Source organism: Falco cherrug, chromosome 11 (assembly GCF_023634085.1).
Source record: "Falco cherrug isolate bFalChe1 chromosome 11, bFalChe1.pri, whole genome shotgun sequence".
Taxonomy (NCBI): Eukaryota; Metazoa; Chordata; class Aves; order Falconiformes; family Falconidae; genus Falco; species Falco cherrug.
The window spans coordinates 19,860,474-19,887,845 of record NC_073707.1 but is presented as its reverse complement, the minus strand read 5'-3'; the positions used below and the strand labels follow the sequence as shown (position 1 = coordinate 19,887,845).

Below are 27,372 nucleotides of genomic sequence, written 5' to 3'. Positions count from 1 at the left end.
TGGATTTGATATAAATTGCTATAGAAATGAAACACATTGAAGAAAGAAGTGTACAGGAGTCACCTTCCTTATTTCTGCAGACAGTGACCATGATGTTGTTATGAGACTCAACCAGTCTGTGCAGTTTAACCGATTGCTATAAATTAAAGGAGAACACACAAAAGTGTTACATCTTACTTACATGATGTAATTCATCCACTAACAATTATTCCCTTTTGTTATTTGTGGTTATGAGAGCCCTTATAAACTGGGGTCTGGCCCTGACAGAACTGTACAATCATACAGAGAAAGAAATTCCCCACGCTAACTATGGAGAACGTGTAACAAAAGGTTACAGAGTGCAGCACTGGAATGGGGAAGGGAGGGTCTGGGTAAAGAACCACACAGAGATTATGATGACTAGGAGGTCAGGCCATTGCACCTGCTACTACACAATGTCACGAGACTAAACCTCTGAGTAACTCTCATAGAACTGTATGTGTGCATGTTGTAACATCCTAGCCTTTCCCAGATATTAGAAATAAACCCTCCTTGTGGAAAAAGGTAAGGTGTCTCACCCGTCTAAGATCATATACAGTCAAAAAAATTGAGAGGAGAGACATGATTATGATGGCAGTGGCATACTCCATGTAATCTTCAGCAAACCACAGACACACACTGAACAGCTGGAACACGTAAAATGGATTTAAGACCTGTTTGGAGAGAGAGCAATACTCAAGACCTGGCCACATTTAGATGGCTTGGTATACCCAGCCAGTCCATCCTGTTAGAAATGGGTTGGAATAAAAGCTATTAAGTGTTGTGTTTCTGATCCCCTTTCTAATTTCATTAGCACTGGCTTCAGTGTAGTCAGATTGGACCAACTCCATCTGACAGAACGGCCAAATAATCTGGACCAATGGGATGTTATTTGGAATGTGAATGGCTCAGCCCAAGCCTTGTTTTGTTTGCTTCTTAACAAAAAATGTAACAAAAGTGAGAGAAGAGCAGGTTGTGCTGTGAGGATGGAGCTCACATACCATAGGCACGTCACGAACACTCTGTTTAGGCCACATATAGCCAGTTCCTGTCTAAAAAAGACACTAGCGCTTTACATGGTGCTGTGGCCAGTGATGAGCTCATTGGATCTCTCCACAGCTGCAGGCATATGCCAGCTACCGCTGTTCACTTAATCTCTGCTGATTAAGAGGCAGCCTTTGCCCAGAAGGTTTGATTTCCAATGCAGCTTGTAAAGATGCACTGACCTTTGTAAGGCCAACAGAACGTGCTCCCAGGATACAGATACATACAAATACCAAGAAGCCTTACAGGCATGGGGAAGGAGGATAAGGAACAATGGAGAATAAATGAATTTATGGTGATTTCATGGAACAGCTTTACATAGGATTTTAAAAAGGAGTGTGCTTGATGAGTACATACTGGGAACCTAATTCAGATATAGAATTCATTATATTCTATATGCACACTCTACCTCCTCAGGTAGCCTACAAAAAAGCAACAGAAATGCTTAACCTCTTTGACGAGTAGTTTCCAAACAGGGATCACTGGAACATCAATAGTGTTTGGCCCACATACAACTCTCCTGTATGGGATAAAGATACATCACTTACAGATAAAATAGAGACAATGTAGCGCATTCAAGAAGCGCAGCTTTCAATAGTCCTGAGAGCTTGTATCAATCCCAGTGTAAAGGCTGTATCTTTCTCCAAGAAAAAGATATAAAATTAAATGCCCCTACAGTGCTTACATCAGAAAAGATGACTGTACCAGTGAAATCTACTTAAAGGGACAAGAGATATAACACAGCCTTTTGGGCAAATGTCGCCATCATGCAAAAATTCCTTTGAAACACCATAAACAAAGGAATTCTGCACCTAAAACTAAATTATCTAAACCCAAATAATTTTGGATAAAGTTAAGGGTGATTTGAATGTAAGATTAAACAAGAGTTAAGGTCAGGAGCTGGTTTTGCAGCATTCAATCAACAGAAGATAATTTCTTTATTTAGCAGTTTCAGGAATACCTATTCTGTAAATTGTCTAATGATACAGTAGTTTGTAAGAATGAATTCAATTACCAGAACTAATTGTAGAAGTTCAATACAATTAACGGAGCCCTATTGAAGAAGTGCACACACACAACTTAGCTGCACTGCCTCTCGTAGACTTTCTCTTATTCCAAACAAGAACTGCTTAGAGTTAGCTACAGGACATAGTTATTTCCTGATTGAGAAAAATAACAGTGATGAATACTGAGCCATTTCTAAAACTTTGACAAGGACAATATCCTCTAGCCCTTTCCATTTGATTTTTCATGCATGGCCATTTCATCTAAAATTATGCACGTATTAATGGATATACAAGAAACTCAAAGGAAGGTGCACCAACAGCAGTGAATTTACATCTCCTTGAAATCTCTAAGTTGAGTACTTCTGTTTTACAATGCGTACCTGACATACTGTTCATTGCAGGTGAGACCAGAACCAAATTTGGCATGTATAGCTGAGCAAGTGTGGTGGTCTTCTAGGGCTCTAAAATATAAAGGGAGTGTTTTCCTTAGGACATTATTCACAAAGAAGCTTGACTTCTTCAGAGACTTTTGAACCACGGCATTGAACTCACCCAACTTTCTGGAAGTGTTTTGCACAGATATTCCAAACATAGCGGATTTTTTGTACTTGGATACTTTTCACCTGCAAGACAAAATATGCAACACGGCAAACAAAAATACTCCCAGGCTTGCTCACAGATCTCAGCTAGGCATCCTCACTGGGGTCAAGCACACACAGAGCAAATGATATGGGAGCAGGGAGGGAGAGAAGACAGGATTGCATATACTAACTCCCTAGTTATGTTATAGAGTGGGATCCCCACCTCAGTCCAGATTCCAGCAAGCTTTACAGAACTTTAGGTCAAGTAAGCACAAAGCAGCATTCTTCTCTCCCTGTTTTGTGAAGCGAAGAATACAGTCTTCACTCTCACAGAATGAAGGGAAGAGATCACTAATGCAGTGTCGGGTGCACAGGCAGTTGCCATAGCTCATCTGCAGTCGATAACTCCCTTGTCTTCTGTCTGGCTTTGAGGAAAGTAGAGAGCTCTGGGCAGTTTTTAGGCACAATGGCAAGTCCTTCAGCTGAACAGATAGCCAACAGACAAGAAAGGCCATCCCAGGATACTTCCTGAGTCACCGCTAATGCTAAGCCCTCGCAGAGCAGTTATCCATTAGGAACACACACTGCCATGTATAACTTGCAAAAGGAGTCTGTCCGGTCCTGCACAACAATAACAATGCCTATTAGAGATAATGGCACTTCATATCAGCTGGAGGAAGGCAAAGCTATACACCTATACACATAAGTAATAAAGAAATCAGCTCTAGGGGATTCTCCCTACCCAATGCAATAAGCATTATTATAGGCCAATGTAATCTATACTGAACTCATACGCTGACTCAAAATGAAGCTATAACCACAGCCATTAACCTAACAAGAGGTCTGCAGTTAGGATTTCATGCAATAGGAGGAGCTGCAATATTTACAGTGCTAAAAACTGTAGTGGGAAACGAGGGGCTCAACTCACTGCTGAAACAGATCCTTGGACAGCTCTTGGGCACTACTCTGTGTACTTAGGTAGCTTAAATGGCAAAAAGGTTTTATAATTGATTTATAAGTAGAGGCTTTTGAATTGCTAGTGAAGGATTAAACTGTTTGCTCTTTGGTGCTTTGAAATCTGTTATTTTCTATCTAGATGTTTTGATTGATATGAAAGTGGTGTTCAAAGGGCCTATTATTTGAGGCTGCATTGGGCTCTTTTATGTTACTAATTCAATCTTCTGAAGAATGTTACAAACCAGTCTTCACTTTCATACTGTGCCAGTTGATTAAACTAGCCGGCACTAAACTTTCTTATGTACATTAATATATGCCCACACAAAACAGCAGTAACAGCAACAGCTTTGCTCAGCTAAAGTTAGGTTTATAATGAAAATATCTTACTAAAATTTCTGTAGATATAAAAATAAATGCTAACAAGTTAGAAATCTATTTTGTGGAAGGGAAATAGCTCTTTTATGGGTTCCCCAGTGCAGTGATCTAGTATCTATAACCAAGAGCCAGATATTAGCAAACGCACCCTTGCATTCCTATTGTTCACACCAATTTAACGCGTAATGCTAATCAAGACATATGAGGATAATTATGGATAATTATATTTACTCAACTCATGAGGGGCCCTGTGATCTGCTTGGATCAGTTAATCGTCTGCCTTCTTCCCAGTGCCTCACTGGGATCTTAAAGCTATGGAACTGGCAGAGACAAGGATACATCTCTGCAGGAACAGTCAATGTTGCAAGACCTGACTTCAGCAAAGTACAAATTGGTGAATACAAAGGCAAGAAAGCAAAATGTGTTTCAGACCCTCCTTGATGAAACATATCTGGAAATACTTGTGCAGCTCTGCCTAGGCACTTTTCTGTTCTATTCCCCTTCAGCTGCATTCACCCCTGTTTTCACGTTATTATGGAAGCTGTTATGTTCAGTTCCTCACAGTTTCCTGTCACACACAGATTCACCCCTAAATTCGTTGATTCCTTTTCAAGGAATAAGTTTTTTAGTTGGAACTCCAATTCTTCACTGCTAACCCCAGTGTCTTGAAGCTCTCCTACTCAAAATGTAGGTCTCCTCTCAGGAGTAGTGAGGATTCTTTTTTCATAACCCACTCAGAGTAAAAGAGGGGTTTTGCAGAGGTGAGTACAGTTCTCCAAAATCTCTAGCTTGTTTTTCCACAGCTTAATGTGTTCATCAAGCTGCAAGTTTCTTAGCTGGGTATGTTTCACAGCTCACTTTCACTCCATGAAGTGTGGCTGAGATTTGCTATCATCTCCCAGGTGCTGCAGGGAATACTTTACTTACTTGCAAACTTGGCTTCATTATGGCTTTGCTGAAGATTGAGTCTTCCTCAGCAGTGGCTGGATAATCTGATCTACTTCTGATAAGTGCAGACACAGAGATCCATGTCACAGTCTTACGAGAATAAACCCGAAATTCATCCTAAATGAATATAAAAGAGAAGTGTCACAATATCCCTCAAAATCAGACCAAACTCACCATCACCTTGAAGTAAATGATTACAGTAGGCCTTTCTAGAGCACTGCTCCAGCTTTTTTAAAGAACTAACCAACAGGGGCTGCCCAGCACCTGTGACTGATCTATAAATAACCAGAATGGGGGTGGAATCATGGTCCTTTCCAAATTGGAGTACTGCAAATAATTCACTGACTGCAGGTCTGGTGCTTGGCTGATAAGGATGGAATGTGAACTCCCAGGTCATGATCTAGGACAGGTAAACAGTACAGGACAATCTGAGATGCAGTGACCATGCTGAAAAGGGAAGATCTAAAGGAACATAGCACTGTACTGCAAAAAATGATGTTTAGTGCCAACACCTTTTCACAGTCGTTCCTGTATTAACACTTCATTGGATCAAGTGTGTTAGCACTAAGCCTCCCTTACGGTACCGTAGACAAGCTTTTGCCACAAACTGAGCATGATCTTGCTATTTTTTGTAAAGTAAGTTCAATGTTGGAACTGTCTGATAACTAGCACTGGTAGCACAGTCTTAGAGATTAGAGCAACTACTGTAATAAGAACCCTCATGTTAAGTCCCACACACACGGAATCACATACATTAAAGCCAACCATGAGACTGACTTATGTCAGTTATATATATATTATATTCAGTGTGTGCGCAGATTGGCAGACAGAAAAAGCTGATTACCTCAGGCAGCCAGGTTCTGAAAGCATAGTTATTAAACTTCATTTGAAAATGACAACAGAAAAAAAAGTTCTGTACTAAATATGAGTCCTTTTGAATAATTTAGGCGTTCAAAAAAGAACTTTAATAATGTTTATATATCTTATTTATTTGTGCACTTTTCTTCTTAAACTGTTATTTTGAGTAGAGTAACATTTATTTTGTGTTATTTCTCTAGAATTTAAATTTCAGAATTAGTAGACATTGGGATGCAGATTGCAACAGTGAATGACACAGGTGCCTATTATTTGAACTGAAGTGAGTCAAAATTCAGTAACAAAAGTGAGTTAATAGGCTCTTATATTGCAATCGCAGAGATGATGATTACTTATGAATTAAGGTTTTATGTGAAGGAAAAGAATTCCAAGGATCAAGCTGATGGGATTACTTGTATCCTCATTAGCAGTAGTCATTACATTTGAGACTGACATAATCGAATATAGGGAAAAAACCCAAAACTGTCATTTTAATACAAATAACCACAATGGAAATCTGAAATTGTCAAATGCCCAGAGCATACTTTGAGGGAGCTTCCTGATAACAAGAATGTACAATATGATTCAATTCTTGCTTAATTACATAAAGGATGATTTAAAAACTCATTTATTTGAAAAGTGCTTGGCATGGCAAATCCATTTAAAATGACACACAAGAATAGTAAATTAAAAATGCAAACAGAACTGAAGATTAAAAAGGGAGACTAAACCTAATATGCTGCTTGTAAAAAAAAAAAATCCCCCCAGCCTATTAGGATGCAGATTGTTTCAGTATAAAATATTCAACAGGCAGATCTGTGATTTTCAAAACCCAAGATTTTAACTGCATGCTGCTCTGGTCATTTAAGAAGGCAGCTCAAATACAGTGGTAGCAAGTGATCCATTTTGCAATTGCACATTTTGCAAATGCCACTGTTCAGGAATCTTTGAAGCAGAACAAATTACACTTCTGCAGGTAAACCAACCCTACCAGTTCCTGAAGTATTCAGGCTCAGCTGAGATTCAGTCAAGTCTCAGTTTGCTTCTTTTAGCGTTGCAGTAGCTTCCATGAAATCAAATCAGGGTTTGTGTATGTTGCAGTGCTTCAGTACAGTTCTGAACAGAAAACTGCATTAGGAAACTACTAGCAAAATGTAGCAGCTCTGAAAGCATTAACTGCAGGATTGTGGGCTTACTGGACATGGGGAAGGGCTGATGGAAAATGGAAACATACAGCCAAAAAAAAGCTTAGACTGCTTGCCCTCTTCTTTATACTGTACCCTCATCATGCACTGTTGGATGCTGCTGGGGACAGAGCCAGACAAATCTTTGGTTTGGCCCACTGGCTAAACTTTGGTGGAGAGGGGCAGCTTTACCAGGAACATCCAAGGATCTGCTGGACACTGACAATCAAACAGATGCTTTAGAATCTGGAGCTGAGATCTGCCACATAGGATGCACAGGATGGTGGAGGATGAAGGACTGAGAGCAAATAACAGTCTTGAAACCACAGACACTACAGGTGTTTTCACCCCAATTTCTTTCAGCTTGTCTGATCAGCTGTTACCCTCCGTTCCAGTCATCGTCTTACACACAATCTGTAGAATACTTAAGAGTTCTCTAGATCAATGACGGTAAATATAAGATATTATTGCAGGAAATCAGCAATATAAGAGATTTCATCTAACTGGATTCCTTCCAATTAATTAGTCTTCCTACTAACTACATACTAGGGACTACTTTAAAGATTAAAGTAGGCACCTACTGTTGTTCTAAGCAGAACAATGTCTGCTTCTTCCAGGCTGCAGCGGATGCAGTTTGCCCACACATCCCACTCTGGCTTCCAGTAAAACAGCAGCAGCAGTGCCCCACAGGACAAGATGTACCCAGCAATGCACAAGGCCCTTCGGCTGCTTTGAGTTTTGTAGCCAAATATCTCCTGTACAGCAAAGACAAGTTAAAAATCATTATTATTTCTCTTAAAGAATCACCTGAAATACCACACTTTCCCACCATCCACTGGTCTCCCATAGGCACTTTTTGATATGGTACACTGAAAAAAACAAGTCATAGAACTTGTATTTGGCTTCTTTACATGTCCTAAACATGACTAGAAAAACATCTTGCATGTTCCACAGAACTTTTCATCCACTGTCACAAAACTAGATTGCTATAGTCTGACCAAACCTCTAAAATAGTTGTATGTAGTTCTGATACTCAGTATGAGACACTATTAGGTGTGCGCCATGAGTTAGAATGGTATCAAAATATAAAGGCCCTAACCTTTAGGCCCCAAGTCAGGAACACAGATTTGCCTGGTCAGTTTTTTTAAGGTCCCCGGGTGAGACAGCTGAAGAACTTGAGTATGTCTGCACTAGGGGATGGAGAGTGGTGCAGACCCACTCCAGCAGCTGAGACTGTGCCTGCTTCAGAACCAGAACCGCTACTGCTGTCCTGCCATGGTAGTGAGTCTGCATTAATGCACCTACACTTTAGAGACTCCGTTAGTGTCTGTACATAGTGCCAGATGACACTGCGTGACTGCACCACCTGGAGCTGTTGGCACAACTCAGAACAGACACAGCCTTTATAGGGCTGTTACCATCTTCCGTGATAGCTCCAGTGTGGAGATTTTGGACCCTGCCAATGTGCCATTGTCCTAATATCCCAAAATAATAATAACAACTGTTAGTAAGAACAACTAATGAACACTTGCAGAATGCTTTACATGTTCAGAGGGCCAAAGGAAGCTACTCATGCTAGCTGTATGAGTAGGTATTATTATTCCATTTTAAAGCTGGGGAAATTGTTATGGTGAGGCAAGGTGACTTGCCCAAAACTTCAAAGGGATGATTGTCAGCATTACCGTTTAAGAGCTGCCAGGTCTTGGTACCATGGCAAAATTCCCTCTCAGTAGGGCTAGCAGGGACTTGGTAAAGGTGAAATGAAATGTATACAGTGATTTTATAGAGGAGACCCAGCCCTGATCTAAGATGGGAGATTGCATGACTGCAATTACATAGCGTGACCAGAAGAATTTGCTAACATAGGGGTTAAGATTCCTCAATCTCCTTCTTCCTAGTATATCTGCAGCAATTGTGCAATCTGCTTCTGAAGATCAGATATCTGTAGCCACAGATATTGCAAGACTCATTCATAAGGTGAGAAGAAAAGGCGATGTAATTGGAAGGATGAGTAATGCATAATTCCTGGTTCTGTGCTGGTGTCTTTGCTTGTTATGCGAAACGCAGGCCCTACCCAGTGGTTCCACGTGCTGCCTCGGCCTACCTGCTTTATGTCATTCTCCAAAAGACAGACTCTATCTTCCTAGGTAATCTCCATGGTGTTTCTAAAGAGAAGAAATTGGCAACTGTGGGGAAAAATTATGGTAAACTGGACTGAGAAGTAAGTGGCCTGCATTGCACAGGACCTGGTTATACCACCTTGAGATGCACACGCTCAGCATTTCAAAGGTTTCAAAGGTTTCAAAGGTTTCTATAATCTCTGAGCAGCCCAGGAGAATAAGGCAACTCTGCAGCAGATAGAAGGAAGTTCATGGAGGACAGCAGATAGGCAAGATTGCTAGAAGGTTGTTGGTGTGGCAGTCATGCTATTAATATTCACATGCTCCTATAAATAGGTAAAGCGCTCTCCGTTCACTTCTGTCTAGTTGCATCCTTAACAAAAATGTTCCAAAATTAGTGTCAGCACCAGCTTACAAAATAGTACATAGCAATGGCTTACTAGCAAGATCCAGATGCTTGGATCCAGACTTTACAGCTTGTCAGCAAGGCAATGGAACTCCCAAGGAGACAGAGATGCCTAAGGGAAGAACTGTTAAAAGAACATGCCTTCAGACTTCCTCCAGTAAATAGCTGGACCTGGAATAACTGGAATAGTATTTTCAAATTGGGATGGGCATGAATATCAGGGTGGGGAAGAATGAGATTGCTGCCATGTGCATCTTGCTTCTGCCAGTGAATCATTCCTTTAATTTCCAGCTTTTGTGCCTTACACCCAAAGTCTGAGAAGTCAGTAAGGCTGTAGTTAATGCAATTAAGAAAGGAGAAGGTGGGCACTCAGCACATGATTGACAGTCATTTGTTATCATCTGTTGGCAGTGTTCTCCACTGAAATGATGAATAATTCCCCAAGCCTGATATGACAACATAACCATAGAGCTAGGGCAGACCCTGTTCTTCTCTGCCTAGGAAACGATGAACCTATATATCAAAATATGTATGAGTCCCCCTATGCCTGCATATATTTCCAGGCCTTTTTTTTCAGAATAGTTTCCTTTCAAAAAATGGTTTGATTCCTTAGATCTCAAGACACTTCCCAAAACCAAGCATGCATCAATATTCCACATGTTGAAAACCACTAGAGAGGAAGACAAGCAAAACAGCTCAGCTGGGGGAAAAATGGCCATGTTCTAAAGACATCCACTATGCTTCTGCTGGACCTTGCTTCTTCTCACAAGGGACTTTTCTGAGATAGATAGATAGAGAGATAGAGAGAGATAGAGATAGAGAGATAGAGAGATAGAGAGAGATAGAGATAGAGATAGAGAGAGAGAGAGAGAGATACCCTTGAGCTGTTCTGACCCAGTGCACATTCTACCCTATGAACACAGGTGTTGGTTCAGGATCATTGGTTTGTGTCTTGATGAATCTGACATTTCTGAATATAGGTGTTCAGGAGCTCTACAAGGAGTAAACTGCTTGGAACAAGGAGTAAAACTACAAGGAACAAACATCAGATGTTAACTGCTGTTTTGTATCTGGATGTCCATGCAAGAATCTAAAGCCAAAGCAAAGCATTTCTCATGGTTTGGAAATGTCTGGAGCAGGTTCCCTGGGCCACATCATTCAGAAGTAAAGCTAGGCAGGGAAAAAGACTAAGCTCCAAATCTGACTTGTGCCAAAGTTCCCTGGGCCAGAATTTCAATGCTTCAGAATAAAATGTTCCATTAGGTTAGGGTGTTTTTCCTGACCCTGTGCCTTCAGCTGGAAGGACTATAGCAATGAATGCTGCATTCATAAAAAGCATTTAGTATATAAATAACTCTTTGTTGAAACAGAAGCAGTATTAGTACGAACACTTCTCACTGGTCAAAAAGGTCAACAGTGGAATTCTTCAGAAGAATTCTCAAAACTATTATCTTCTCCAAAAAAAGGTGAATATTAGACCCACAACAGAGGTATCCATAATGTGCATGAAGAAGGGGGGAAGAGGCACACAGATGATGCAGGTTTCTCAGGTTTTTTTAGCCACGTGAATGCCTTATAGTAATTAGGGTTTGGAAATTTTTCAAGCTTACTCAGGATTCACTAGGCCTATACTACAAAGATCTCCAAGCAAATGCATGTCCACTATGGCAAACAATACTTCCAGGGCTGGCAGAAATCCTGGTGTTGATGTCACCAGTAAGAACATGTCTGTCAGGTTGGGTTTACGTTGTTAAGGAAAAGAGAATAACTTTTGCTGGGTTGTATTTCATTGCACAAAGACACTCTGCTGATGAAGACATGCTTCTTTTGAAGATGGGTCTGATGAATACAGATTCGCACCTTGACAACTTTTCCACTGTGTGAGCAGGTTTTTAGGGCTCAGTGTGTGCATTTGGCATATGCAATGTTACACAGCCAAATAACCTGGGTTCTTGAGGGCACCAGACTTGATGGTGGAAAACAAAGCTAAGATTAGCTACCTGGAAGACTCCAAAGGGCTTCTCATTACCTCACAGGAGGTAGGACTCTCTACAAAAGAGTCTGATATGCAGGGCTCACCTAATCTTTGTAGAATAATTTTTAATAAATTGTAGTGTACCGTAAACCTTTGTTTCTTCATCTATTAACATCCCCTTTCTCTTGAGACTCCCAACAGTCAGAACAGTGACTAAACCAAAATGGTTTAACTTGTGAGTAAAGGGTCTAGGGAGGGTCCATGGATTATTGGACAGAAAAAGCTGCCAGATTTGCTCAGCTGGCAGAAAGCATACTTGTTCCAAGAAAGGTTCTTAGCTGCTTTTACAATAATACAAAGCCGGTACTCAAGGGCTTACCACTCTAGTGTCCAGCAAGTCCTTGTTACTTATGTTTAAAAGGAAAATCGCCTGTAACTGCCAGGTCATCCGCAGAGCAGAATTTAAATGCAAAAGCCAAACAAGTTCAGGCTCCCTTTTCTTCGGTGAAAAAAAGGCCTGTAGCTACCAGCAAGGAGCCTAAACAGTGGCTGTGAACTGTCATATTTCTGGCAACCCAATCACCGGGTATCCTATTACGAACCACCTGTTGCTATAACAACAGAAAATAGGATTAGACTTGAAAGACTGGTTAAGATTCACAAGGAATTTAATAACTGAATTTCATTCTTACCAACCAGAACCTGCTTTATCAGAGGTTTCTTTCTGTTCCCTCTGAAGCCAGTAGTAACATTCATTACTGTTCCATTAAGAACGAGGTTGTGCCTTTCAGAATCTATCTTAATTTTCAGAGTTACATTTTTCAAATTAAAAGTATATAAAATTCCTGGATCATATTCCCTTCAGAATTTTGGCATCCTAAATGAAGCAGACAGTTGCCATATGCAGTGGCAAACCTGGGCTGACCAGCTGACTAACTACAGTTGTCCCATTCCTTCAGACATAAGCAAGTGGGGAACACATAGTTGAGACAGGCTTCTGGCAAATCCTTCCTGAAGCAGCAGCCTCTTGAAGTCTATCACAACCTTTTGCACAGCAAGACTTACATTTTGCACCTTAGACTTTGTGCAAAGGGAATGATTAGTTCTGAGCTGTACAGAGAGGAGCATCAAATTGGTGGGGGACATAAAGCTGTGTTTTATCTCCCTCTTCCCATCTCATCAACAATAACTTCTTCTCAAAAACATCTTCAATCAGATCTTTCTGAAGGAAGGGGAGCAGGGCAGAAGGCAAGCTAATTCCTAAAATAAATCCCTTCCTATTAGCATACCTATTAGACCTCTCTGAGGCAAGCTGCTGTGTCCAGAGTGCTCTCACACTACTGAGACCTTTGCAGTACCACAAATGGTTATGAAGAGAGAAAGAGAGATTATCCCATGCTCTGAATATACATTGCTAAGTTTTAGCTGGGTATCAGGTGAGTGAACTCTCATTCAAGGAAATGTGCTCCAGCTACATAAAGTAATCCCAAAGATGTACACAAGGATTTATAGGGTAGATTTCCTAAGTCAGAGTGATTATTCTTAAATATAGGACTATCTAGCATCTCAGGTGTACCAAGAAATGGAAATACTGAAGAAAACTTTGTATTTCTTCTCATTACAGCTCCTCAACTTTCCTTAGCAAAATGGACAGCTAGTTCAACACAGGAAAGCATTGTATGTCCAGAGCCCAACTGAACTATTTGCATGCTTTCAAAATTACTTGAACTATTTACTCTGGAAGAATTGGCACCTGCAGCACTGTCAGCTGTTATGCTATTACACCAAGAGATATACACCAAGGGACATGATTGTGTTTGAGGAGTCAAGAACTGCTTGTTAATAATTTGGTTCAGATGGATTAAACTCACTGTTAAAAATAATGTTGAAGAATATTTTTCATGACTTAGAATTTTAAAAAAATGTTGCAGGGTCACTGAGACGTTATGTGCTAGTGCCACTTGCTGCAGATGCCAATAATTTAAAATACATCATGTTAACAAAGAAATAATGTCTGTACATAATTCTCTTATACTCCATGTACCCTCCTTCTCTCTTCTGCTTAAACACAGCCTTCTTTGTCTCTTTCTTCACAGTTTCTCTCACCTACATATTACTTTCTTGTTCTCTTTCACACAAATTCCCACACTAGCTGTTCTCTCTATACACATAGTGGGTTTTTCCTCATCCTCTTACAGTACCTCAGACACCCTCACAGGTATTTTCACCCCTTATACTCAGAACTTTTTTCTCTCTCTTACACATATGTAACAAGGACACATACATACCTGCCAAATCTAGCACAATTTGGCTATTGTTTTAGTTGCACCTACTACTCAACTGCTTTATCAATCTTTTTTCTATGATTTTAATTTGGGAATCCCAGGTGAATGAGCCCTGCTCGTGCTCACTGCAGGCACGGAGAGCATGGCAACTGCCAGACACCCTGGATTCACAGTGCAGATTGACCCAACACTGTGCGCACACACCAGCCGAGCATGGAAAACCTCAGATTCACAGTGCAGATCCCCAAGCACCAGACTTACAGCATGTGCTCAGTATGATACTGGTGAGAAACAAGAACATTACTGGGATAGCTGGCTCCAAGCAAGCACAGTTTGAGTGTCACAGCAGTGCACAGCTGGAATTGGACACGCAGGGTACAGTAGTGTGGCTCCACACAGCACCAGACAGGCTAGTTAAACTAATTAGCTCAGGCTTAATTCTGGCATTGCTAGTGACAGTGCCAGCAGTGGCAAGAGAATGACGGGGTGTTTATGGTCCTAGAAGGACAGGGGCAGGGTGGAGCACAGACAAAACCAGCAGCCGTTTGGAGCTGGGGAGCAGTGGCACATCAGCACCAGGGCTAGAGCCAGAAGCGGGTGTTGCGAGCAGGTTTAGTAACTCGGCAGCAGAGCCAGTTGGGTTCTGCATTGCACTGCGCTAATTAGTCCCCACCCTCAGAGCCAGTGCCTTGCACTTCCTGCAGCTCTCAGTTCATGCTGCTGGGTGACTGTGTACCGCATTCTCCAGCACATCCCAGATTACCCAGGTTTGCGTTACGCAAAATATGACATCTCCCCTTCAGAGGAGAGAGCAGAGAGCAGACTGAAAATCTACATTTGTATCTAGGGATACCAAATGTCTGTGTTTTTCCATGACATGGTCTCTTTTTCACTAAAACAGAATTCTCAGTAATTTTGAAGATTTCTCCAGGATTTCTGGAAGTGAACGGTCATGTCAGCCTGTGAGTGAGTGTTCCACTAGCTTTGCTGGGGCTGTTGTACACCCAAAAACCCTACAGGCACTCACAGCAGAGCTACAGTGCCTCTGCAGCATGGGAAATTTGAGAAGCACTGCATTTATCAGCCATGCATGAGAACTGTTGCTGTACAGCTGCACCATGGGTCTGACGTCTCCAGCAGAATCCGTTAGATGGACAGAATGCATATGTGACTAACAGCTGACCTGTAACATGCAGCAATGCCAAAGCAGCTAAGCAGCACTGAATTTATTACAATTGTGCACTGTGCTTAGTATTAAAGAGAAGTGCCAGGCAGTAAATCAGGTACCTAGTGTAAACATAGGACTTATTTCCACATGTTACAGAATGCATGTGAACATACTCCTCACTGGAAAATTCTGGAAAGAAATACAGTAGTTCTGTACTTAGAAATCCAGCTTTACACAGGCACTTAGGTTGGAGTAGTGTGAGCAATTCAACAGACTGCACTTGCTAATAATTTATGCAAACATAACACATGCTTTTAGGTTCCAGAGAAAGCCAAGGTTCCCAATCCTCATCTAACTGGAGCTTACCCTAAAGATTCAGCCATCAAATGGTTATGAACACTGCTCCAGCCCATCCCTCAAGTTCATAAAAGACCACCTCCACCTAAATTTATAATGCCACAACAATAATTTGTCAAGCCATCCCTTGTTGGAGTAGAAAATGAATTAGATCTAGTGGACACATACAACCTTATTTTCTTTCTGCTAAAAAAAATATATCCCTTTCTAACTGTATGTTTCTGCTATGGGAACACCCCCATCACCTATAACTAAATTACAGACTGTAGTATACCACTGCACAACACGTGCCATCTGGTGCTCCAAGTTGAGAAAGACCAGGAAAGAGATAGGACTCACCATCTCATTTTCTTCTCCCTGGTTAAGCTGTGCATAATGGTTCTTGGCAGGATTTTCCCCCATGAAATGACCCTCTGGAGACTTCCTAGAGCACCCTCAGGACAGGTCTTCAGCATTGTGTGCTTGAACTTCCACACTGAGGGAGTGCTCTAAGTACACACCTTCCTTATAACTCTGCTGATGTTTGAAGAATGGAGCTCCTCCCTCTCTGTGGGGTAGCAGGTAACAGTCATCCCTCCTCCCTTCATTCTGTTGTCGGATTTTTGCGACTGCAAGGGAACATGCAAAATTCACTCAAAGACACGGCAAGAAAGAAAAAGTTAGATCTCACAAGTGTTTGCCACAATATGACTCTGGGTCATAACTGATAGGTGCGATCAAGCACTGTTGTCATGCAACTTTCAGGGGAGGGCAAGAGGGGAATATTTTTCTTTGAGAGATTACCGAATCACTGGAAACCAGGAGTGTGTCCAAATGAGAAGGAAAATAGGCATTGCTGTTGTTAACCCTCTTAGTAACCAGCCTGAACTAAGTGCCCAGCTGTGATCCCCACATATGCTTTGGAGAAAAATTCAAACTCTGGCATGTTAAACAAGGGCCTCAGTTTGTGCAGGTGAATTTATGCAGACATAATATGTGTCAGGATGCAGCCTTGTAGGATCTGTAATTCATTATTAAGAATCTCATCACAGAATGTCTTCTGACCTTACTATATAGCTTTGGAGAATATCATTGAGGTTATTTGTTTACTCCTGAGGGGAAACTGGAATTCGTTGCTGATGTTAGTGAGCTGGATACAAATGTCTCTGACCTCCAAATCAGGTTTCAAAAGGAAGCTGGCAGAAAAAGAGCACTGAGGGTTTTATAACCTCCTTTTTTTTTCTATTGTTGGGCTGCATTTGTGTATTAGTCTTGTGATTCACTCTCATGCTCATTATTATTTCCTTGTCCTTCACTACTTTTAAGTTACACACCAAATATTTTAGGAATTAGGTCAGGAAAGGCACACCTGTTCTTCAAATAAATATGTCAAAGAAACTGAAATATTATTTCTAGGGTGACTGAAACAAATCAATAGGTGCCAAGTTAGTTTGTACTTATTAGCCTTTTACTTCCCTGTGGCATGGACTTGCGCAAGTCCCAGACATCTCAAGCACCAGGAAAGACCATTGTCTACCCTGCAGTGATCAGGCTCAGAGAAATTGAAATGGTGGAAACAGAGGGAACAGAGAAGAGAAAATGAGGGAGTTAGGTCAATTAATAAAAGTTGTCCATTGCTAATAATGTGAGCCAGTCAAAGATCTGCTAACCAGATGTGCATGTACGCACAGCACATGGACAGCTATGTGTGTAAAATCCTGGTGCCAAACAGTTTGCGTTGAAGCTGTTTGGTCTTCACACCTAGCACATTTTCAAAAGGAACTGAGACCAGAGGCTGGACAGAAAAGGATATAACTATACAAAGTTAAGGGTGATTGGCTGCAAAAACATCAAGGATAAGGTGCTCTCCATACTGCAGCTTCAGTGTTACTCCTTCCCCCTGCTGCAACTCTGAGACTAGCTTTGAGCCTCTCAACTTTTCATTTTGCTCTGAGACCCAGAAACAAGAATTCCAGTTATTACACAAGAATCACAATTTTCAATTAATAATTAAAAAGGAATAATGTAATAAGGTCCATTTCTGATAACCCTGATTATATGGGGAAACCGAGCATTGCCATCTAAAAGCTATAAAAGACGTGAAACAACTGCAAAGGTACCATTTCCAAGGCAGACTGATGATTTGGGGAAATTATTCATTACTTTGGGAGGTGCCAAGGGTGGAAAACAGGAGTGCCACACACATTTTTTCTGCCTGGTCAGCTTTTGCTGCTTCCCCAAATGTCAGCCTTGCTCTTTCTAGTGTCTGTAGAAGACTAAGGTGCACTAGGGGTCCTTGGCTGCCCTTTCGCAAGAGAAGAGAGATGAGCTGCATGCAAAGTATCCCACCAAACCTGGGTATCCAGGGAAGAATCAAGGCTCACCCAATCTAGTGACTATTCATAGTCTTAGTCCAGCTCCTGTTGACAATTTCTGCTCCTACAGAACATCCTCATTAGGGAGATTTGTATCTTCACAACTGAAAACAAAGAAAAAGCAGATTAAAGGTGTAAAACGTTCAGCATTTCCATAATTTTTCAACCTGTCACAATATTCCAGCAAAATCTCCTAATCCAGAACCAATGAAGATGGTGAAACTTTTTCATTTTCTTGAGCAGGTTCACTTTCTCCTGGAGAAAATACCTCTGTAGCACCCTAAATTGAAACCGTTAGGTATGTGATGCCCTCTACTGTCCAAAGTAAGAATTACATATTAGGTTATAAATGCAGTTACTTTTATCTTGTCCTATGGGGTACTATCATTCTTGGTTTAAAATTGAAATTTGCCTAAACCCCCAGATATAAATCATAAAAATAAACAGTCAGGTTAAAATACAAAAGCAAAAGTAAGATTTATAATAAAGATAGTTCTTTAATTTATAAATAAATAATCTAGAAGCAAGCAGAGAAAAAAATGTGCCTCACCTCATCCCTACAACTTTTATCTCAGTCCTGAAAATACGTGTATGTATTCTCTCATCCTTGAGCAACTTGCTCTGAAAAATGCCACTATATAAACAGAAGCCTGACCTATAAACCACCCCAATTCTCTCTTTCTGGTTAGCTCAGCCCATGATTCCCAGTCCTGGGCAGCTCACAGAAAGGATGTTGTGAACCAACTGGTGACAGTCCACAGGACAGCACAGAGAAGAATGACAAAAGAGTCAGAAAACATGGAAGAGGGACTTAGGGTTGTTTAATCTAAAGACAAGGAGACCGAGAAGAGCCATAGCAAGTTTCCAAACACGTAAATAGAGAAAACAATATTCTCCATGTCCACTGTGGATGGAGTTAACTTGCTGCAAGAAAAATTCAAACCAGGCACAAGTGAAAACTTTCTATTAATGTTAGCAAGCACTGGCATTGCCAGGTGAACACTCCAAGACCTGTTGTCTTTATGGACTGGTGAGGCATGCACCTCAGAAATGACACAACTAGAGGTGATCCTGTCTGAGGGGAGATAGTCACATCTGCTGAACTCTGCCAGGTCCTCCTCTGTCTCCCACTTCCATGTGGTCCTGCCGGCAAAGAACCTCCCAACAGCTCAGAGAAGCCCATTTGGACGCACCTTGTGTTTTCCAGCTTTCAAGACAGCCCTGCCACCCATTTCACGCACTTGAGGGCAACAACAGCTGGGAACTCCTCTGGCAAGCTTATTTAAGTTGGGCGGAAGACCCCAGCGCAAACCCAGGCCTCCACCCGGGGTGGGGCCTCACCACCCTCCGCAGCCCTGACCCGGGCCAGGCCGCCCGGGGGTGCCCCTGGCCAGCGCGGGGGCACCGGGGTGAGGCGCCGAGGCCTGGCCCTGCCCTCGCTGGGGTGTGAGGGGACACACAAGGCCCGGCTGCGGAGGAGCCGCAACCCCTCCCCGCCTCTGCGCGCCTCCTGGCCGGGCAAGCCCCCAGCGGTGCTCCCTCAAAACCCTCCCCCTGCCGCCGCCGTGCCCGGAACCCTTGCGCGGAGAGGCGCGGTTTCCAGCCGGGCTGGCCGCCACGGACCGCGGTGGCCGGAAGCGGCGGCAGCGCTGTCAGCCCCGCGGCCGCGGCGGCCCCACCTGCCCTTGCCCGCGGCAGCCCGGGGTGCCAGGCGCGGCGGCGGAGCCCTGGCCGGCGGCCGCGGTGCGTGCGGCTCCTGCGGGCCCCTCCCGGCCGTTAGAATGTGGCGGACACGGGCGGCGGCGCCTTGGTGAGCGGGGCGGGCCGTGGCAGGGGTCAGGGCGGGCGCTGCGGGCCGCCGGCGGGCCTGCCCCCTGGGGCGCGGCGGCTGTGCGGAGTGAGCGGCCGCCGGAGTCGCCACCCTCTTGCGACCTCGGGGCCTGTGGCCCAGGCGCGGTGTTGGTTGCAGCGCCCGTCCCGGCTAAGCAGGCCCTGGGCACCAGTGGGAGCGGGGCTGCCCGCGGGGGAGGCCGGGGCCGCCCGGCGCGTCGGAGTGCCAGGTTGGGGGTGGGGGGATGTGAATGGCGTAGGGGGGAGCGTGAGGCTTGCCGGGGTGCGGCTGCTGCTCCCAGGCGGGGAAATTCCTCGTTCTTCAGCTCCCCAGGGGCCTGGGGCTGCGATGTGAAGGGAGCTGGGGCTCCCGCATTCCTGCCCTAGGGAGCTCGGGCCAGCTTCGTGTCCAGACGATGGCCCTCCCCAAGGTGCCCTACGTCCCTCCGGGGTTTGACTGTTCTACACAGCTCCGGACAGGAGTGGCGAAACTGAACGACCGGTAATCTCATCATGTTCCGAGGCAGATTTGGGAGCAGCAGTACAAAAATAAACGTTACCTAGTGCTGAGCGAAAAAGAAAATACCACAGTGCTTTTTGTTGGGTTACATTTGAAAGACTGCTTCACACTCACAGTGAATATATATGTATGTATACGTAAGTGTATATATAAACTGTCTTTCCAGAAAATTGTTCACAGCAGAGATGGGGATTTTTTGAACTGTTAAACTGGAGCAGTATGTGTAAAATGTTATGTATGACTTCAGGTGGAATGCTTGGCTATCAGTAGTAACAGGCCACTTTTCCTTGTTTTATGAGGTATCTATAATCACACTGCGATGCAAGTATAGTCAGGTTGCAGGCCTGTAATCAAGCAGATTCTAACAGCAGAGCTACTCATGTCTAGAAGGCTAATTTTTGTTATTGTTGTTAAAAACAGCTTTCCAGAAGCTTTAAATATGGAACTCATTAAATACTTCATTTCATAGCATTGTTTTGACACCCTTTTCAGTCTAACTGCACTATACATGGAAGACCTTAAGGTGATGATTTTTTTTGTCAATATCCGTTTTTAGTAGTGAGAGAAGATGGAAGTTTTGTTATAATGATGGAGTAGTGGAGTTTTTAATGAATTTTAAGATTTTATATGTGCAATTAAAGCAGGTAGGGTTTGAAATACGTGATAGCACTCAAAAGGCAATTGTTGATCAAGTGGACAGCAAGTTGCCCACGAGCCAGCAGTGTGCCCTTGTGGCCAAGAAGGCCAATGGGATCCTGGGGTGCATTAGGAGGACTGTGGCCAGCAGATCAAGGGAGGCGATCCTCCCCCTCTACTCTGGTGAGGCCGCATCTGAAGTGTTGCGTCCAGTTCTGGGGTCCCCAGGTCAAGAGAGACAGGGAACTGCTGGAGAGAGTCCAGTGAAGGGCTACAGAGGTGATGAGGGGACTGGAGCATCTCCCATGTGAGGAAAGGCTGAGAGAGCTGGGCATGTGCAGCCTGGAGAAGAGAAGACTGAGAGGGGATCTTATCAGTGCATACAAATATCTTAAGGGCAAGTGTCAAGAGGATGGGGCCAGGCTCTTTTTAGTAGTGTCCAGTGACAGAACACGGGGCAATGGGCACAAACTGCTACACAGCAAGTTCCATCTGAATATGAGAAAAAACTTCTTTGCTTTGAGGGTGACAGAGCACTGGAACAGGCTGCCCAGAGAAGTTGTGGAATCTCCTTCTCTGGAGATATTCAAAACCTGCCTGGATGCAATTCTGTGCAGCCTGCTCTAGGTGAACCTGCTCTAGCAGGGGGTTGGACTAGATGATCTCCAGAGGTCTCTTCCGACCCCAACCATTCTGTGATTCTTGCCATAACAATTTGTGGTGAAACTCTGTTTTTCTTCAGCTTAAACATACAGAATGCTGTAAAACACAGTGTATTTTAAAAGAACAATCACAGAGAAGAAAATTACATAATACTACAAAATGCCTTTAACCTAGGTGAAGACTAATAATGAAAAGTGGCTGCCATAGTATATTACTATGGTCTCTGCTGAAAAATATTGAATATCTGTGCAATGTTAGTGACTGCAAAACAAAAGAAATAACAGCTTGGTCATCAGCTTGCTGTGTACAGGCTTGCCACACCCTGATTTAAAAAACTGTCTTCAAAAGCAAGATAATAAATTCTGTAGTTATGTAGCCACTTTTGCATTGGTTCCATCTGTGGTTAATTTCTGAACCTCTTGCAATTCCATGTCAAAGAGGAGAAACTTGTAACTCTTTAGGGATTATTCTGCTCCTGCTTGTTATCCTCTTTCTAGATACTAAGTTCGTTATTGCAAAGGCACAGACTTCTAGATAGCTTAGTGTAGCAGCAAGAGAATACCCTTCAAAATCATAGTGACTTTTATGAACATTCATAACCATCAATGGGATTCCCTTTTTTTAAGCTTTTCATTACACTGAAGGAAACTTTTAAATGTAGTTCATCAAGAGAATTGGTCTTTTAAGAGAGGAAAATGTCTCAATTTGCATAATCCTGATTTTTAACTTCCAAAAGCTCAAAAGTGCTTTTGTAAGTCTTCCACTTCCTTGGACATTAAGAATATGTCTGTCATGGACAATGTCATCTCTAATACATGGAAAATCCCAAGGCAAAGAACTCTGTAGAGCATGTTTATTAGAAAATGCTGTAATATTTTCCACTTTGTATGATGCACTTATTCTCTTTTAAGATCTGTTAATTTAAAATTATTTAGGATTACATGTGGAATGATTTGCCTTCTCAATCTCACTTTCAAAGTGAAGCACTTTTTTATTTGTGCCCTTGTAAGTAAATGCACTCGATAATGTTGAAAACTCTGAAAAAAGCATCAAGGGACAAGCGTTAATTTCAAGAACTGTAATTTCACTCATATTTTGCATCCAGTAAACGATTTAATATTAACCATTCTGATATGATGGTAAGACTAAAAAGTTACAGAAGAAATTGCTTTTTCCAGAGCAGTTCTTTCCCCGAACTACCAAAGCTACCTGAAGATGTTGAAGCATACAGATAGTATAATTACAATTATACAAGGAGCTTTATTCCAACATGTGTGTGTGTTTTAACGTAGGCAGGATTCATAAGGTTCCTGTGTTTTAACATGTACTTTTCATGTCTGAGCTCTGTATTCAGAATCAAATCTATCAGACTGAAATTTTCCCTCTTGCATAAATCTGAATTACTTTATTGAAGTCTTCAACAAACATGGTGCAGCCATCTCCAGAAGTCTTGTCTATGCATGACCTAAGACAAAACAAGAATGCTGTAATCCTAGAATTGCAGAATATTAGAGTGAAAGGAACTGAAAAATGTAGTATTTCCAAAGGAGAATCTGCTTTGCCAGAAGAGGACAAATGTGTTTTGCAAAGGAGTTTGTCTGTGTATTGTGTTTTTTGAAGTTTGAAAATCCTCTACAAACTTATGTTCTTTAACAGTTAATTTTGAGTAACAAGATGGGCCAAACTGTCAAGTTTTCTTTTTCTTTTATGTTTCAAGTTGATCGTATCTTCTATGGACTCTTAGCTCCTGTTTGCCCAAACTGTGTTTTACCACAGACATGTTACTTGCCTTAATCCAGTGTGGAAGTTAAATTTAATTCATAACAGACTTCATAAATGGTATTTAAGTTTTTGTTTCTGTAATCACTAGAAATGCTATACCGATTAATGATGATTACATTTTAGCTGGTTACAAATAAATTAGAGCATCATTCTGAATGCACAATTTGCAGTTATCATTGGTATGCTACCAGGGAAATAAAAAGCTGTAATGTGAATTGCTTATAGAGAGGTTATTGAGTTAATGGTATGTTGAGGTAATCGGTTACTTAAAGAGGTTTTATTTCTTACTTCTAGTGTCATCTGCCGGAGTCTAGCAAATAGCAGCTATGGAATAAAAAGAAAATCACCACTTCAAAACTTGCATCTTGTTTCCCGAAGCATACGTCATCCCTACTATCCGAGTTCAAAACTACAAAGACCTCCATTAAGGATATCTATTCAGCTGTTCTCTTCTCTTAATCGTCTTCCCCTACGCAAAACAAAACTTTTAAATGTAAAATATGGATACCCATTCCACAGGAACTTTTGGCTAGCTAGACTAGCGTCAAGGCTTCTCAAACTTCGCTATCTTATATTAGGATCTGCTGTAGGTGGTGGTTATACAGCTAAGAAGGTATTTATCTGTGGAAGCTATTTTGTTATTATATATACTTCAGAAATGTAGTTCTTGGTATACCCACAAAAATGCAAGATATCATTGTTTGGTTAACTAATGACGGTAAAGATGAATGAATATGGAAACAAATTTTTTTAAAGCGCTAGTATAGATTCTGAAAGATCCAAGTAGTAGTATTCATATCTAAAAGATGGTGGATTAGTATGTTTTATGTGTAGGTATTGCTTGTAAGCTTCTCTACATACATTTGTTTTTCTACTCTTTTTTTTTTTTTTCCTTTTTTGTGTTAGACATATGATCAGTGGAAGGACATGATGCCAGATCTCGATGAATATAAGTGGATTGTTCCTGACTTCATTTGGGAGCTTGATGAACATATTGACTTCGGTACCACAAAAGCTAAAATGTTACTCTATCTAAAGGCTAGCATATGTAAAACCTAAACATAAGGGTGTAGGTCCTCGGTGCCTCTCTCCAGTAATTCCTTTAACCGTAATTTGGCTGAACTTGCATTGTTAGCATTTGGAGTGTGTCTTACTCCAATGTGTTTGTATCAGTGTGTTTGTAAGAAGAAATTAAGCATTGTTTAGCGTTGGTATTCCATAGTTCATCCTTTCATTTGAGAATGTTTGTAGTCGTTTCATATGGCCATATAATCCTATTATTGAGAGGAGAGCTGCAGCATGATCGGGGGACTTACAAATGTTTTAGTGCAAAGTTCATGCTTTCTGTGTGAATGACACAAGTAAAAAATGTAAGTAGGTAAGTAAAAGATACATATGAGTAAAAGACCAATTGAAAATGCAGAATAGTGAACCTACCTATCTACAAAATTATCTTGAAGATACAGAAGAAAAGAAAATACTAAATATAGACTGTTTCCCTGAATCTTCTGGTTATGGTAGGGCTTTTTGCGTATTTTCAGATGAAAGGGATAAATCTAAAAAACAATCCTTGAGTTACTTCTTATACATGCAGGATAGTAAAGTGGTGGTCTCATGGGGGTTTTTTTGGGGGGGAGGGAACAAACTTTGAGATCTTAACTACATGTATGAACATTGCATAGATAGATGCAGAGATTGAATGAGGCAAATGTTTTCCTTTGTTACTGCTAGAGGACAGTACATTTTTGTAGTGCATTAAAGCTTAATAAATTTGGGGTTTTTTAAAGGGTTATGAAATTGGCTTATATATGAAATTGAAAAATAAACTTTTCTTAAAATGGACAAGAGGTGAGCATAGTTAGTGTTGTGTAATTTTAAAATATCCTCTACAAAGTATGTAAAGAATAATGTATGAAGTGTGAAATGCAGCAGTGTGTTTTAGACAGTTTTGAAGTACCTGAGGCAGCCAACTTATCAGTAAGTTCAAAGTCTAAAAAAACAATTGGTTTTTCAGATTTGATAATCTTTCCCAACACTAATGGGGGGAGGTGCATGTGGAAAGAAAGTTTTTAATTTTTTATTAAAGGAAAAAGCCATGTCCTGAAACAGTTGCTAGGTTTTACAACCTAAGCCATTTTTGTTCACAAATATAGTAGGGAAAACACCCTACTCATTAGCTATTGTACTGTTTTCCTAGAGAAACTTATCAAAGCCCTTCCTGACGCAGATGACCTTGCCAAACTTCTGCCTGACTTTGACAAGATTGGAGAGAGCTTCACATCACTGAAAGGATTTTTTTCTCCTGGTGAGAACAATTTTTCAGCTTAGTTTTAATTTTGAAAACTTAAACTATTACAAGATGAGGTCACAGATATGTCCTTAGACACTAAAAGGAAGCGGATCCTGAAAATGCATGGCTTTTCAGTTAATATCTCATCCAAAAGTGTTTTGGACACAGGTAAGTGTAATGTATTTTTAAAAGCAAGAGCTCTAGTAGCAAGTACAGAGAACCAAAATGAGAAATTGAATAGAAAACTAGATTTCTTGTACAACACTAAACAGTTCGGAAGCTAGATTGCTTCAGTGAGTCATAGAAGCTCGATGTGTCCAGCTGGAATTTGGAGAAGGTGAGAGTGGCACTGGACAATAACAGTACCACAGCCATTAAAGGAAGAAAGAGTTAGATTATTAAAAATGATGGTCCTTAATGTTGCAAGCATGTGAAAGAAGAGATTTGTAACAGAGGTATTCTTTTGGGCTGAATGGTATTTTCCATCTGGATACAGCTCCAGAAGGACTTGCTTGAAGATATAGCTTAGGTGGTAAGGGCTGCATTTCAAAGGAGTAGGTAAACGTTCAAAATCCTTTGCAAAGGACATGGGGATGGTTTGTTGATTCAGTGTGTTCAGGTAGTAGTAGGCTTAATGGTTTTCAGTCTTTGGGAGACTTAAATAAGACATTTCTGATCAGTGGGCTTTTTAAAACTAAAAATGATTGATTTGATCACCATATCTGGCTTGTTAATGAGCACAGCTCAAAACTTACCCAGTCATTCTTGTCATGAAGTACAAGATTATTCCTATTAGTAATACCTTAATAATTATCAAACCATGTAAATCTGTATTCATGAAAGATCCTATCTGTGAAGTAGTAGAGTCAGTGCTCTAAGTGTGTTTGAAAATATATCTGTACCAGTGTGCATAAGGAGCATATTTTCATTGTCTTAAAATACTGTCAGTGGCGGAACTAGTTTATTAATCTTACAAACTCAGCGAGCACCTAAGTAGGGATCAAGTTCAACAGAGTGACAAGTAGATTACAATCTCCTATGTATTTTGGCTGTTTAAAAATGGTGGTGTTTTTGACTGGTATTGCAAGATGTCACCTATTATGTGTTATCATACTCACATGGCCATAGTTGCCATTTATAATTGTGTGGTCCTCCAAATGAGACAAAGATCCCTCATCTTTGTTTTGCATTTTGGTTTGTATTTATAATTTTTATTTCCCCTCTTCTGCTGATTTTTCACAGGTTACAATTTGGTTAGTGAAGTCATAGGAGCTTCTGATCTACTTCTGTTGTTAGGTGTGTAAAAGCCCTTTTTACTGCCCTTAACCTGCTTCTTTAAAGCAAACTGTTAAAACACTACTGTACTAAGAGGAGTGAATATCGATGTAAACACAACTGTTTACGGCAATTTAATACTGATTTACAAATAATTTCCAATTACTTTGAAAATAATTAGATCCTCCCCTGTGAGAATGAATAGTTGTTACTTCTTTGCCACAGTCCTTAGCTTTTTATTTCAGGCATCTTCCAGAAGTTTGTTTTGAAAACCTATGTCATTACAATAGGAAAGAATTTATTTTGTTTTCTAGTTACAATAATACCAGTGCAATTTGCATTATCCTTTCATGTTTATCAGAAATAATTAGTTTTATGATGTTTTCAGAATTTTAATAGTCTAACTCAGGGGTCCTCAAACTACAGCCTGCGGGCTGGATATGGCCCCCTGTATTTGCAGACACACCCCCACCACCCCCCGCCAGGGGCTGGGGGGGGAACCAAGCAGCCGCAGATGACTGCCTGCCACTTATTCCACGCGCCGGCCCCCTGTTTAAAACGTTTGAGGACCCCTGCTCTAACTGAAGCTGCCTACACCCTTGTGATATTACTAATCTGAGTCACAAACTAGATATAAAATTTTCAGATGGGTTTTAAACTTAATTTCTTTTTCAGTTTCTGAAGGTAGATCTTTTAATAGGAACTTCAAAGATTATGGAATTAATAATTCATAGGGGTTGAA

At 41.3% G+C, this 27,372-nt stretch overlaps 2 protein-coding genes across 9 annotated transcripts in view; one reads left to right on the top strand and one right to left on the bottom strand.

The window, feature by feature from the left end:
• LOC102050989 (probable cation-transporting ATPase 13A4) overlaps positions 1–19,121 on the bottom strand; it is a 51,308-nt gene extending 32,187 nt beyond the window's left edge. For 3 of the 5 annotated variants that reach the window (XM_027811807.2, XM_055724056.1, XM_027811805.2), the window contains exons 1-10: positions 18,828–19,121; positions 17,644–17,738; positions 15,781–15,888; positions 7,551–7,724; positions 4,910–5,047; positions 2,622–2,692; positions 2,450–2,530; positions 1,513–1,582; positions 558–692; positions 64–136 (exon numbers count right to left, since the gene is read on the bottom strand). In XM_027811807.2, the coding sequence (XP_027667608.1) occupies positions 64–136; positions 558–692; positions 1,513–1,582; positions 2,450–2,530; positions 2,622–2,692; positions 4,910–5,047; positions 7,551–7,724; positions 15,781–15,867 (829 nt within the window). In that variant the 5' untranslated portion in view covers positions 15,868–15,888; positions 17,644–17,738; positions 18,828–19,121. Of the gene's footprint in view, positions 1–63; positions 137–557; positions 693–1,512; positions 1,583–2,449; positions 2,531–2,621; positions 2,693–4,909; positions 5,048–7,550; positions 7,725–15,619; positions 15,889–17,643; positions 17,739–18,827 lie in introns of all 5 variants that reach the window. The other 2 variants (XM_027811806.2, XM_055724057.1) reach the window with 2 other exon arrangements.
• A 131-nt stretch (positions 19,122–19,252) lies between these two features.
• Positions 19,253–27,372, top strand: part of OPA1 (OPA1 mitochondrial dynamin like GTPase) — a 53,620-nt gene continuing 45,500 nt past the window's right edge. For 2 of the 4 annotated variants that reach the window (XM_055724061.1, XM_055724059.1), the window contains exons 1-5: positions 19,253–19,444; positions 23,360–23,678; positions 23,972–24,068; positions 25,263–25,370; positions 26,598–26,651. In XM_055724061.1, the coding sequence (XP_055580036.1) occupies positions 19,416–19,444; positions 23,360–23,678; positions 23,972–24,068; positions 25,263–25,370; positions 26,598–26,651 (607 nt within the window). In that variant the 5' untranslated portion in view covers positions 19,253–19,415. The remainder of the gene's footprint in view (positions 19,445–23,359; positions 23,679–23,971; positions 24,069–25,262; positions 25,371–26,597; positions 26,652–27,372) is intronic. The other 2 variants (XM_055724062.1, XM_055724060.1) reach the window with 1 other exon arrangement.